Source organism: Symphalangus syndactylus, chromosome 12 (genome assembly GCF_028878055.3).
Source record: "Symphalangus syndactylus isolate Jambi chromosome 12, NHGRI_mSymSyn1-v2.1_pri, whole genome shotgun sequence".
Taxonomy (NCBI): domain Eukaryota; kingdom Metazoa; phylum Chordata; class Mammalia; order Primates; family Hylobatidae; genus Symphalangus; species Symphalangus syndactylus.
The window spans coordinates 122,768,374-122,781,039 of record NC_072441.2 but is presented as its reverse complement, the minus strand read 5'-3'; the positions used below and the strand labels follow the sequence as shown (position 1 = coordinate 122,781,039).

General features: G+C 44.5%; 1 protein-coding gene across 5 annotated transcripts in view; it reads left to right on the top strand.

Annotated features, from left to right (window-relative positions):
- SEC16B (SEC16 homolog B, endoplasmic reticulum export factor) overlaps positions 1–12,666 on the top strand; it is a 111,074-nt gene that overhangs the window by 67,548 nt on the left and 30,860 nt on the right. For 2 of the 5 annotated variants that reach the window (XM_063627434.1, XM_055255692.2), the window contains 7 exons: positions 4,485–4,838; positions 6,551–6,663; positions 7,406–7,526; positions 8,296–8,404; positions 10,824–10,968; positions 11,616–11,767; positions 12,155–12,216. In XM_063627434.1, the coding sequence (XP_063483504.1) occupies positions 4,543–4,838; positions 6,551–6,663; positions 7,406–7,526; positions 8,296–8,404; positions 10,824–10,968; positions 11,616–11,767; positions 12,155–12,216 (998 nt within the window). In that variant the 5' untranslated portion in view covers positions 4,485–4,542. Of the gene's footprint in view, positions 1–2,176; positions 2,494–4,484; positions 4,839–6,550; positions 6,664–7,405; positions 7,527–8,295; positions 8,405–10,823; positions 10,969–11,615; positions 11,768–12,154; positions 12,217–12,666 lie in introns of those variants that run through there. The other 3 variants (XM_063627435.1, XM_063627436.1, XM_063627437.1) reach the window with 3 other exon arrangements.

Below are 12,666 nucleotides of genomic sequence, written 5' to 3'. Positions count from 1 at the left end.
TTGGGCATGAGGGAGCCTACTGGATTATCCAAGAACACTGCAGCCAGGACTTGGGGTGGCAAGACTCATTCTGGTCCACCTCCTGGTGGGGATTGAGCTCCTAATGTATCGTCAAGCTGGGTCAATTTGGTTTAGAAATCAGGAAGAATTGAGCTGCCAGGTTGAAAGACTTAGTAATTGTAGTTATGTGGGGCTGGGAAGGTAGGAAATGATAAATCCTAAACCCTTTGGAGTGGTGAGATCCCACCACAATCTATTTAATTTTGTGACCCATATAACTGTTGTATGCCATATGTCTATATAGAATAATTAAAGCTAATTAGAATTAATTTTGGTTGGTGAATGTTTGAAGAGTTTCATAATAACTCTAGAGATAATTAGAGATACTTTGGGATGTCACAAATAAGCATTTAGAATAATTTGACTAGATGTTTAAGCCAGGGTTGTACAATGAAGGCTAGTAACAGAATGACAATTGTATAATTGCAAGAATGCTGAATCAGGAAGTAAGAGTCTGGGGTTAAAATCAGTATGCTGCTAAACAGGTTCTCTGAAATAAACCAACAACCCACCAACAACCTTGCTTTGTAGCATTTGCCGATTTCCGTGGTGTAAATACTCCCACCATGGTGGATTTCAAGTTTTCCATGGTTTAACAACCGGCTCACACAATTCCTGAATACTTAATAATCAGCTCTTATTAACCTTGTGCAAGGCAGCTAGAGGACACCAGTGTAATTTTCACTGAACTTCTAGGTAACTCTGTGATCTTGGGTAAATCATTTCACTTGTTTGGATCTTGGTTTTATCATCAAAAAAGCATAGTTGCTGAAATAACCTCTAAGGTCCTTTTCAAAGTTAACATTCCCATAATGCAGCTGGTGTTATAGGGCAAGACCAATGTCACATTATATGCCAAAAGAGTGACATCAAGAACTTTTATGAATGTTATCGTGATATATCAGAACATATAATTTGATATCAAGTCAGTGTAATCATCACCCACGTTCTGATTCCTGCTGTTAATGTGTGTGTCCTTCTCTAGTTCCTCTTCCCAGAAGGATTAAAAACAACAGTGCAGCCATTAGAGAGTCAGACTTCACAGCCCGAGTGAGGTAAGAAACCATTAGCGGCTGGGCATGGTGGCTCACGCCTGTAATCCCAGCACTTTAGGAGGCTCAGGCGGGTGGATCACAAGTTCAGGAGTTTGAGACCAGCCTGGCCAACATGATGAAACCCCATCTTTACTAAAAATACAAAAATTAGCCAGGGGTGGTGGCACGCACCTGTAATCCCAGCTACTCGGGAAGCTGAGGCAGGAGAATTGCTTGAACCCAGGAGGTGGAGGTTGCAGTGAGCTGAGATTGTACCATTGCACTCCATCTCTGGGTGACAGAGAAAGACTCTGTCTTGGAAAAAAAAAAAAAAAGAAAAGAAAAGAAACCATTAGCTACAGTCAGAGAATTCTACGCTCAGTTGCTGGGTTCTAGAGTCAGCTGAGGGGCTGAGAGAAAATCTTGTAGCTTAGACACGTGACCCTATACTACCATGAGACCCAAGAGGGGTGGTTTTCCCTGGACTAGTAAGGACAGACATGGGAGACTAATTTGTGTCTTTTATATTTATATGTGTCAAATCCTGGCCTTTAATAGGAACACAGTAAGCATTTGTTGAGAGAAAGAATAAACCGTTTGGGATTTTTTAAAAGAGCAAATTCAGAATTTTAAAATATTAATTCAGAAGTAGTCATGTGCTTTTCTGCGTTTACCTTAATAATGCAGAATAAATGTATATTTCAAGTGCGAGAAACGACTTTCTTGTTATAATGGAAAGCGTTTTAGTGCCTTCAGTTCAATATTGGGGATATAAATCTGCCTTCCAGCTAGATGACAGAATTTATTACATAACCAGAGCCCAATGGAGATAAATATACATGAGAAAAACCTACACTGGGCAAACCAGGTGTTTACTCCCACCAGTGAGCGTGTCCCCTTCCCCATGTGCCTCAACCAGTGGAATTAACTTGTCTCTTTGGAAAGGAAAAGATAACATTGATCTGCAGGGCATACTTACCTATATATCATGTGCTGCTTTGCCAACATTTCATCCTCGTAATGACCCTCATAAGCTAAGCATTGCCATTCCCATTTTAAAGAAAAAGAAACTGAAACTCAGAGATGTTAAGTAACAGAACCAGCTAGTGGTAGAGCCCCGAGTTAACACCCCAAAGGTGGTGCTTTTCTCGCCAGACCAGGCTGCCTTGGGGCTTCTGGGCTTCCTCTTCCTGATGTCTCTCTTCCGTGATTGCTGTGGGAATTTGGATGATTTCTCATGTGAGTGAACCTGGCTCAGCCCATGCTCAGGCAAACAGAAGCGCCAGTCTCTGACAGAGTTCTGAGCAAATTCGTCAAGTCAGGCGGGTCCCGGGCTGCGGTATCTGGGCTGTACTTTGCCCTAATGAATCAGCTCCATGGAGGCTGGGCAGTTGCAAAGGTAACTGACATGTTGTAGATCTGAGGGCCTGGGGAGTCTTGGTAGATGTGGCACCTGGACTTTGACATTCTCCAAGAGGAGAGGAGGCACTCTTGGGCCAGGTCCCTGGAGCAGCGCTGAAGGAAGGTGGGAAGCCATCGGAGCAGGTGTGTGGGAACACTCGCTCCCTTCTTTCCCTTCTTTGAGCTGGACATGCTGTGCCGTCAGATTAGGAAAGGCAAGATTGCCTTTACTGGGGCTAGGGAAGGTCATTTATGTGAATGTGTGAGTCTGATTTGTCATCATAGATGTAATTCCTTCATTTTGAGAATCGAAGGTGTTATTTATTTGGTGTCCTTAATCTGAGGACTGATTTGCTGGAATTCATGTCTCTTGGCAGCAAAATGATGTGATTTCAGTGGAAAGATTGGGTGTTTCAGCTTTGCAGTTGGGGAAGGGCTGCCTGGTGAGACTATCTGGGGACAAGGAGAAAGCAGGTTTCTTCTCATTCCGCTTACTTGGTCCAAATGGTTTTGAGTTCCACCAGCCTTCAGAAAAGGCTCATGTGCCCTTCCCTGTGTCTGGGACATTTGGCCTTTCCTGGGATTTGCTGGCAAAGGCTGTCATTGCACCTGGCATTTTCAAGGGAGTGAGATGACATGGGAAGGAAGTCACAGATTCCCCTGAGTTGTGAGTGACCTTGAGGTGGGAGGCCCCCTCTGCACCTTGCTCTTCTTGTGTGTTCTGCTGTCTCATAGCTCTTGGCTCATAGCTGTCGACCTCAGCTCCCTGGTGTTTGAGCAGAGTGACGTCTAGATTTCAGCACCCACCCTTTTGACCTTTTGTTCTGATATGAATTTTTATATGAGGCTGGGACCTTCAGTAGTGGAAACAAGTTAACTGATTTGATCAGAATCTTGCAACCTAAAGCAGTTCCTAAGGAAGAAAAAAAATCGAGGCCGACCTAGCCTGTGGATGCTCCTGACACAAGGAATCCCTGAGCAAGAGTAAGATCTGAGATGTGCTTTCCTTTTGTGGGTGCAACCCCTGTCCCCCGCCACCCCGTGCTATGGGCAGAGGAACCTGGAAGGTAATCAGTCCTTGGAGCAATTTCCTTTTTTCAGGAATACATGGGGGAAAATTAGTTTGATGCTAGGGAGATTTTTAGGATTTAAAATCTCCAGCCAGGAAGAATCCTGAGACATGGCCTTCTATTTTCTTATGAAAACAATCCCAAATTTGCCTCTTGTTGGCTCCTCTGGAGGAGGAGCAGGTATGACCATATTATATAGGTTCTAGTTCTTTGAGGGGGTTAATGTAAGGATTCAGAAAAAGGTGCTTCTTGAAAAGGTCAGTCTAAATTTCTTTTTGTTTAATAAAAATCTTCAGCCACTCATACTAACCTAATCTTTGTCCTTGATAACACTACTATTTATTGAGCATTTTAACATGTTAATAACATGTTAGGCACTTTGCATAGGTTATCTTTAACTCTGTCAATAACCTTGCAAGGTATTCATTATAGTCTCCATTTCATGGGTAAGGAAATTGAGGCTTGAAAAAATGAACTAGCTAGTTAAGTGGCAGAGTTAGGATTTGAACTCTGATCTAGCTCGCTGCAAGACCCACTCTGTTTATGATACCACAGGGCCTCCACTGTAAGTGTTAAATAAACACTTGCTGGGGAAATATGTGAAGAAACATCAACTGGGATTCCTTGATAGCATTTTTAGCTGTACCTATTACTGTTATCTGTCTCCCATGCCTCCCCCATCTGTCATTGTTCCAAATGTACTTTTTAATTTTTTAAGCAATATCAATATAATTGTCTAGTCTGTTATTTGCTTCATGTATCTGAGATTTTTTTTCAGATTTCTCTGTATCCGTGACCATATGGTTTGTTTTAGATAGATTTCGAGGGCCATAGCTGCTCTTTTCACGAAACCTAATCAACCACTATGTTTGGGTATATGCTTCAAATGATGATTTTTTCCTTTTTCTTTTGTCTGCAGGAAGATAAAATAACTACACAACTTACTCAAAACCCAAGACAAATTCAGAGAGTCAAGGATGGAACTTTGGGCTCCCCAGAGGCTGCCCCAGACACGAGGGAAGGCCACAGCACCCTCAAAGGATCCAGACCGAGGGTTTTGGAGAGATGGACATCTTTGGCCTGTCCCTCACTCTCAGCACAGTGGAGAGAGATTTCACCAATGGCAAGACAACCGCGGGAGCCCCCGGCCACAGCAGGAGCCCAGGGCAGACCATCAACAGCTCTATTACACATCCAGGCCTGGGGACTGGCATCAGCCTGTGTCTGGAGTTGACTATTACGAAGGTGGTTATCCCAATCAGTTGTATTCAAGGTATGGCTTTAGGGCTTGGAATGAATGCAACTCTCCTAAATGCGTATGAATAGGTTGTTCTTTTCCTTCTTCCTTTTCCTTTTATTTTTCTCCCCCTTTTTTCTTTCTCCTTCTCTACCTTACTACGTGGCTTTAGCTAAATCCTGTCCTCTCCTAAATTTGTTTTTGATGACTGAAGATAGTATTTCTCTCCTGTTTATCCCCTAGTGGAGCTTCTTAAAGAAGCCATCACAAATGCCATTGGGTATGGGGGCTTGAGGGGGCAGTGTAGAGGGTAGAAAAAGTGGTGAAATTCAAGACAGCAGATGGAACCCTCTTGCTCTGGGATTGCAAAAGTTCATATATATAGACTATGGAAAAGCTTTTCTTGGAGATCCCTATGAGGAGTTCCTCATTGTCATTGGACCACTCTGCCTTGGGATTAGCATGACACTACCAGCACCAAGAAGAGTCCTAGTGCCTACGACAGTACCCGGAATGGAACAGGCATACCAATAATCTGTATTGAATGAATGGGAACTTAAAAAAATCGGCCTTAGGGAAAGCAGATAGAAACCTGCAGGCTCCAAATTTGGAAGGAAGAGGTTGCAGTGAGGTCATTCTATCCAGGTTGGAGAATCTGGAATTCTTGCTTCCCTGGTCTGTAAGCACTGGACTTAATATTTCATGGAATGTTGGAAGCCATCTATGTTCTACTTCAGCTTTTCCAGTTGGGGTGATATTTACCTGCTTACAGATTCAGGGTTGAAATTATGACAATTATTATAAAGAAATTTATCCCTAAGAAATACTAAAGAATTACTAATTGGGCCAGGCTCCTGGGATCACGCCTGTAATCCCAGGACTTTGGGAGGCCAAGGTGGGTGGATCATCTGAGGTTGGGAGTTCGAGACCAGCCTGGCCAACATGATGAAACCCTGCCTCTACTAAAAATACGAAACAAAACAAAAAAAATTAGCTGGGCGTGGTGGTGCATGCCTTTAATCCCAGCTACTTGGGTAGGTGAGACGGGAGAATCACTTGAACCCGGGAGATGGAGGTTAAGGTGAGCCAAGATCACGCCACTGCACTCCAGCCTGGGTGACAGAGTGAGACTCTGTCTCAAAAAAAAAAAAAAAAAAGAATTACTATTGATAAAAACATTAATATTATGATGTTCCTCTCCCCAATCTTTTTGGATTGTTGAATTCTCAAAGAGAGGCATGTTAAGGACAGAGGCAATAAAAATAATCAGACTTAAGATCGTCCAGTTTGACTTTTTAATCGATAGTCGTTTGACTTTTTAATCTCAATTCCATCTGGAATAAGCATGGAAATTACAGTGGTGTATTGGAGACTTAACACAGTCATCTCAGGAAGTGGTTTTCTCAGATAATATCAGGACAGAGTTTTCTAAGATAATATGTATGTATTTGGGGAGTGAGAGTTTTACTATAAAGTAAAAGTTTTAAATAAAAAAGAGGTTTTTAGAAAAAGAGTTTTAAGTAAAAAAAAATTTTCCTATAAAAATTCTTCTCTTGTTGTGCAACAAAAGCCTGACTCCTGCTCTGATTCTGTTTACAGGATCTAGAATTAACCATGGCTTTCAAGCAGATTCTAGGCTGCGGTCACAACTCTGTCCTCTGAACCTGTTTAGTTTGTCAAGTCTTCCATTGGTTTCTGTCTTTACTACCCTTGCCCTCAACTGACCAGTCTTCTTTGTGATATTTTAGGCCAGGTTTTGAGAATTCATATCAGACCTATCAGTCTCCCACAATGAGGGAGGAGTATGCTTATGGAAGTTATTACTATCACGGACACCCACAGTGGCTGCAGGAAGAAAGAGGTATGGAAAAGTCTCTAAGAAGCCTCTGGGATTTGGGGATGGGGCAGCTGGTCTGAGAGGCAGGGGAGAGACCAAAGGAGCCATGTTCAGACCCTCACCTTGGGCATCCTTTCTTGGCCAGACGAGACCACAGCAGGAACACTCCTCCTAGATGTCCTGAGAAGGATATAAAGGAGTTGTTTTCCTTTGTATGCATAGATGATGGTACTGTTACTAGCACTATGGGTAGTTTGCACTTCAGCCACATTTTTTCTCCTACTTTGCCTTATAGCCAAGATTATAGTCTTTGACCAAGTAACAGTGAAGTCAGTTCTTAAGGACATCTGCTGGGCTATAGTAGGAGTGTATCACTTCACCCTGAGGACAGCCGATATGCACCCAAAGGAGTGTTCTACTGTATGCTAATAGGTATAGGGTGTGTCTTAATGGCAGCATCTGAACTGCTAGCAAAGATAAATCTGTTTCAACAGTGAACACACACACACACACACACACACACATGCACACACCAATCCCCATCGTTGTGCGGTTGTATAGATCCATGCTAGTTAGTTCAGAGGGGACTGAACGGCGTCCTATGGACTTGCATTATTAGCTCTCACCTATCTATTTTTTCAATTTGGAAAATATGTTTTTAGATTTACTGTGCTCCAGGAACTCCTCACAGCTCACTAATATCTTTCTAAGAACTTTCAGAAACAGGAAGTGACCTGTCTTGATTTTGTTTTCTCTGAGGGTGCAGTGCCAAGGCAAAGGAGTCCTTATATCTGGCATGAAGATTACCGAGAGCAAAAGTACCTTGATGAACATCATTATGAAAACCAGCACAGTCCGTTTGGAACAAATAGTGAGACCCACTTCCAGTAAGTGTGAAAGGAGAGAGGCCAGTTTGACATGATGTTGTCAAACTCAGACTATGTCGGGCAAATCTTCTGGTGTCTGATGCTGGTGTCTCACCTCCAGAAGCCCGTGTACCTTTGTTGTAGCCACAGGGATATGGGAGTATCCCAGGATGGGCCTGGCCAGCTGTTAATATGGACCCTGGGAAGGGAGATTCTTATCACTGAGAGTCTGTTCCCAAAGCTGGGCGAGTCTGAGTCCTGTGAGATTCCTTGAGGTCTGTCCTAAAAGAGGACTTTAATTCTGTGTTGGCCTTAGAACAGATATGGCCTAGCAAAAGTTCTCATGATTAGGTCATGAGAACTTACCTGGCGCTGGGGTGCTTCTCCTCAGCCTACGCCTGAGCCCTGGGAATGAGCCATCTCCCTGTGGTAAGACAAGACAGGGAAGAGAGTTTTGCCCAATCGTCTGTCCTGGTGCTTGCAGCTCTGGAATTCACCAACATAAACACTCCAATGTAAGTCATTCCAGAGTGTCAGGCTGTAGAGACCAACCCTTCTCATCAGGGCCTGAGGCCACTTCCAGCCACTGAGCTGTGGAACTCAGGCACTCCTGTTTTTCTGGGATTAGTAGATTGAGGTGGCGAGTGGGAGGAAAATGCTTTCTCCTGTGGCACCCAGACTGACATGGCACCTGCCCGCGCTTTGGAGCAGGTCAGCTTCCGGCGGAGAGTGCCTCAGCCTTGCTGGCTTGCCCAGGACCCCGCTCACTGCTCCTGTCATTTTGCTGCAGATCTAACAGTAGGAACCCTTGTAAAGACAGTCCTGCTTCTAACTCTGGACAGGAGTGGCCCGGGGAGCTGTTTCCAGGGAGCCTGCTTGCTGAGGCCCAGAAAAATAAGGTAACCTAAAGTGATGTGGGGGCTGGAGACTGTGGCCATGTGTCGCAGCTGACACTGTCAGCAGTGGCAGAACAGGGCCTTTGGGGATGTATGTTCAGTGGCCAGCCGTCTGGAGGGCCCATTCCTCCCCTCTTGGCAGAAGCTCCGCCCATGCCTTCCTTTTTTCCCCCCTTACTGCCTCAGTCTTAGGCATCCGAGGCTCTGAACTGAACACCTTTGCATTTTTGTCAAATTGACAGGATCAGGAAATGTCACCCAGCTCATTCCAACATACTGAGAAAGAGAGGATGCTGTCATCAGGTGTTAGCTGTTAGGGACCCGAGGGGACTAGCAATTTGGTTTAACCCAGGAAGTGGGAAATTGCTAGAATCTTTGAATTCAGGTTTGAGAAGCAGGGCTTGAAACCTTTTCTAACTCTTCATTCATCCCTTTCTTCTAAAAATCTTATTGTATGCACCAGCTGGACCACAAAATGGAGACCTTTTTTAAAATAAACTTTTTATTTTAGAATAATTTTAGATTTGTGGAAAATTTGCAAATATACTACAGAGATGGGTTCTTTTCTTCGGAGACAGAATCTCACTTTGTTGCCCAGGCTGAAGTGCAGTGGCGCAATCTTGGCTTACTGCCACCTTCACCTCCTGGGTTCAAGCAAATCTCTTGCCTCAGCCTCCCGAGTAGCTAGGATTACAGGTGCCTGCCACCATGCCCAGCTAATTTTTGTATTTTTGGTACAGACGGGGTTTCACCATGTTGGCTAGGCTGGTTTTGAACTCCTGACCTTGTGATCCACCCACCTTGGCCTCCCAAAGTGCTGGGATTACAGGCATGAGTCACCACGCTCGGCCAGAGATGGGGTCTTAATTTCGAAAGTCTTGTATTAATCTTATCTCCCTTATTAGGTTTGTATGAGGTCAATTTCTTTTGTATACTTAGTGCTTAATATAGTAGGGCACATATTATTATGACTAATAGTAACAATAAATGACAGCAGCCACATACATATGTACTGCACCTTACACTGTACAAAGAGCTTTAGTTTTTATTTTATTTTATTTTTTTGAGACAGAGTCTCACTCTGTTGCCCAGGCTGGAGTGCTGTGGCACAATCTCAGCTCAGTGCAACCTCCGCCTCCCTAGTTCAAGTGATCCTCCAGCCTCAGCCTCCCTAGTAGCTGGGACTACAGTTGTGTGCCACCATGCCCAGCTGATTTTTGTATTTTTTAGTAGAGACGGGGTTTCACCATGCTGGCCAGGCTGGTCTGGAAATCCTGACCTCAGGTGATCCTCCCGCATTGGCCTCCCAAAGTGCTGGGATTACAGGTGTGAGCCACTGTGCTTGGCCCGAAGAGCTTTTGAATCCATTATTTTACTTGTATGCACACAAGATGTAAATTCAATGAATTTATTTATTTCTTTATTTAGAGACAGAGTTTTGCTCTGTCACCCAGGCTGGAGTGTAACAGCATGATCATAGCTTACTGCAGCCTTGAACTCCTGGGCTCCAGTCATCCTTCCACCTCAGCCTCTCAAGTAGCTGGGGCTATAGTTGTGCACCACCATGCGCAGCTAAATTTTTTTATGTTTTGTTTTTTTGTAGAGATGGGGTCTTGCTATGTTGCAATTTGGGGTCTCAAATTCCTGGGCTCAAGTGATCCTCTTGCTTTGGCCTCAGATCACCTATAATCCCAGAGTGCTGGCCATCATACCTGGCCCCATGAATTTCTTTACACCTGCATCCAAGGGGAAAGCACGGTACCTGGAGCATAATAGGTGCTCATTAAACAGTCAATGAATGAGGTCCGGGCATGGTGGCTCAGCCTCATGGAGGCTGAGGTGGGCAGATCATGATGTCAAGAGATCGGGACCATCCTGGCCAACATGGTGAAACCCTGTCTCTACTAAAAATACAGAAATCAGCTGGGCATGGTGGCGTGCCTGTAGTCACAGCTACTTGGGAGGCTGAGGCAGGAGAATCACTTGAACCTGGGAGGTGGAGGTTGCAGTGAGCCGAGATCATGCCACTGCACTCCAGCCTGGTGACAGAGCGAGACTCTACGAAACAAAAAAATAGTTGATGAATGAATACATGAATTGCTTGAAGTATATAGGGCAGATATGATTATATCCCAGATGAAAGCACTGAGCTCAGAGAGCCTAAGTCACATGTCCAGGGGCACAGCAGCTGAGTATGAGACAAAGCTGAGATTTCAGTTCAAGGGCCCCTGACCCCAAGGCCTGCACTCTTTCCATTGGGTCATAATATATCCTTTGGCAAATGCCTATCAACTTGATTATCTTTTTCTCCTTTCAACACATCCACTTTTACTGTATGTATTTTGTTTCTTTGAAGGGACACTTGAGAAGACCAGCGCTCTGAAACTTCTTCCTATGTGTTTTTATTGTTTTTAACTTTCAGCCATCATTGGCTAGTGAGTCCAACCTTCTCCAGCAGCATGAGTCTGGTCTCAGCTCCAGCAGCTATGAGCTCAGTCAGTACATCACAGATGCCCCCGAGTGGAATGATCCCCCGGCTTCAGCAGCTTGGAGTCCATTTCAGGCTGGTGGGTTCTAAAATGATCACAAGAGTTGGTTGAATCTGATGTGGAAAGGCTGGGTGGCAAGTCTCTGGGAAAGTCAGCCTTAGGATGGATCATTGTCCACCTTATTTGCTTATATAGGTCTCCTGGGCAGAGAGGTCAACTTTGGTTCCATTTTCTCTCTTTTTGCTTATAATAGTAATTGCATCATAGCTGATTCCTGGAAGGGGACACTGCCCCTATCCATCATCAGGTTGGGAAAGGAGGCACTCAGTGGTGCTTTTAAGAAAGGGAAGACCAGAGAGAATTAGGAAAAGCAAAAGCAAGATGCAAAGCATCACTGCTTTGTCTGGATGTAGGAACTTTGTCATGAGTATAGAGGCCATGAAAGCCAGAGACTCCTTGGCCTCTCAACATCACTGAGAATCTGGGCTGAGTGCATTATCATTTGGACTGAATCATCAAGCCCATGCATTGTATTCTGACACCTTCTCAGAGGCTTAAATCTGACTGGAGCAGGGAACATGGGCTTCTTCTAATTACACAACCCACCCGGAATCTTATTTTGGTTCAGGCAGAATTTGGGCAGAAATACGTCTGTGGCATATTCCCAAACTAAAGAAAAGTGATGGAAGTAACGCTAACAATGTCCATCTGTGTCTGTTGGTCAGAGGATGTCTCCTCAGCTGGTCCCAAAGCACCCATGAAGTTCTACATCCCTCATGTTCCTGTGAGTTTCGGGCCAGGAGGTCAGCTGGTGCGTGTAGGTCCCAGCTCTCCCACTGACGGGCAAGCAGCCCTTGTTGAACTGCACAGCATGGAGGTAAAGAAGACCCAGTGTCCCTGGAATGCCGGCACACTGCTTACCCAACTACTCCTAACATGCTTACCTTGCTTTCCTGTGCCTGAGCTGGGGCATCTCCAGGAATGGGATGCTCTTGTGGGAGACTAGGCCATGTACCCCCTGGATTAGGAGGGTGCAGGAATGGGTGGGGCTCTTCTCTGAAAGAATTGATGCTACAGTTATGTTTCTCCTGAGATGTCAATGTCTCATCTTTAGCAACAAGATTCACTTTTTTCTTTCTGCTTTTTCCACAAGGCCTTGAGCCACATCCTAGCCCCATGGCCCTGGGGTCTGATACTAGACTTGACTGAAAGGGGCCTAGGGTGGACACAGTCTTAAACGCAAAATCTGATTGTTTTATTCCAGGTTATTCTTAATGATTCTGAAGAGCAAGAGGAGATGAGAAGTTTCTCAGGACCCTTGATTAGGTATAGTGCTGTAAACGCTGCTGAGTAAGGGCTTCTGAAACCTAGAAAATCTTCCTGCCCAGATCAGCATTTTGGAGATTTGTTCTTGGTTTCCTTGGAAAAAAATATCTGTCCTTGTTGGAGTGGAATTCTCTGTGCTACAAGATAGAACCACATGTGGCCTGAGTCATTTTGACAAGCAATTCAATAGTTGAAGGACAGAAAGAAAAATTAGCATGACAGTTTAGAAATCTAAAACCAGTTCCATTATGCAGAGGCTGCATGGTAGGAAGTTTTAGTGTTCTGTGTGCTTGAGAGATTTTAGTAGAAAAGTGGAGCATCGCCTGGGAAGTCACTGACAAGTGGATCACAGCAGAAACAATTCTTGTAACAGTGGCTTTTTCCTGGAGAGGTAAATAAGATCAGTAGTGTTCAAGTTACAGAACAGCGTGCAAGTGAGCCCTCTGCAGT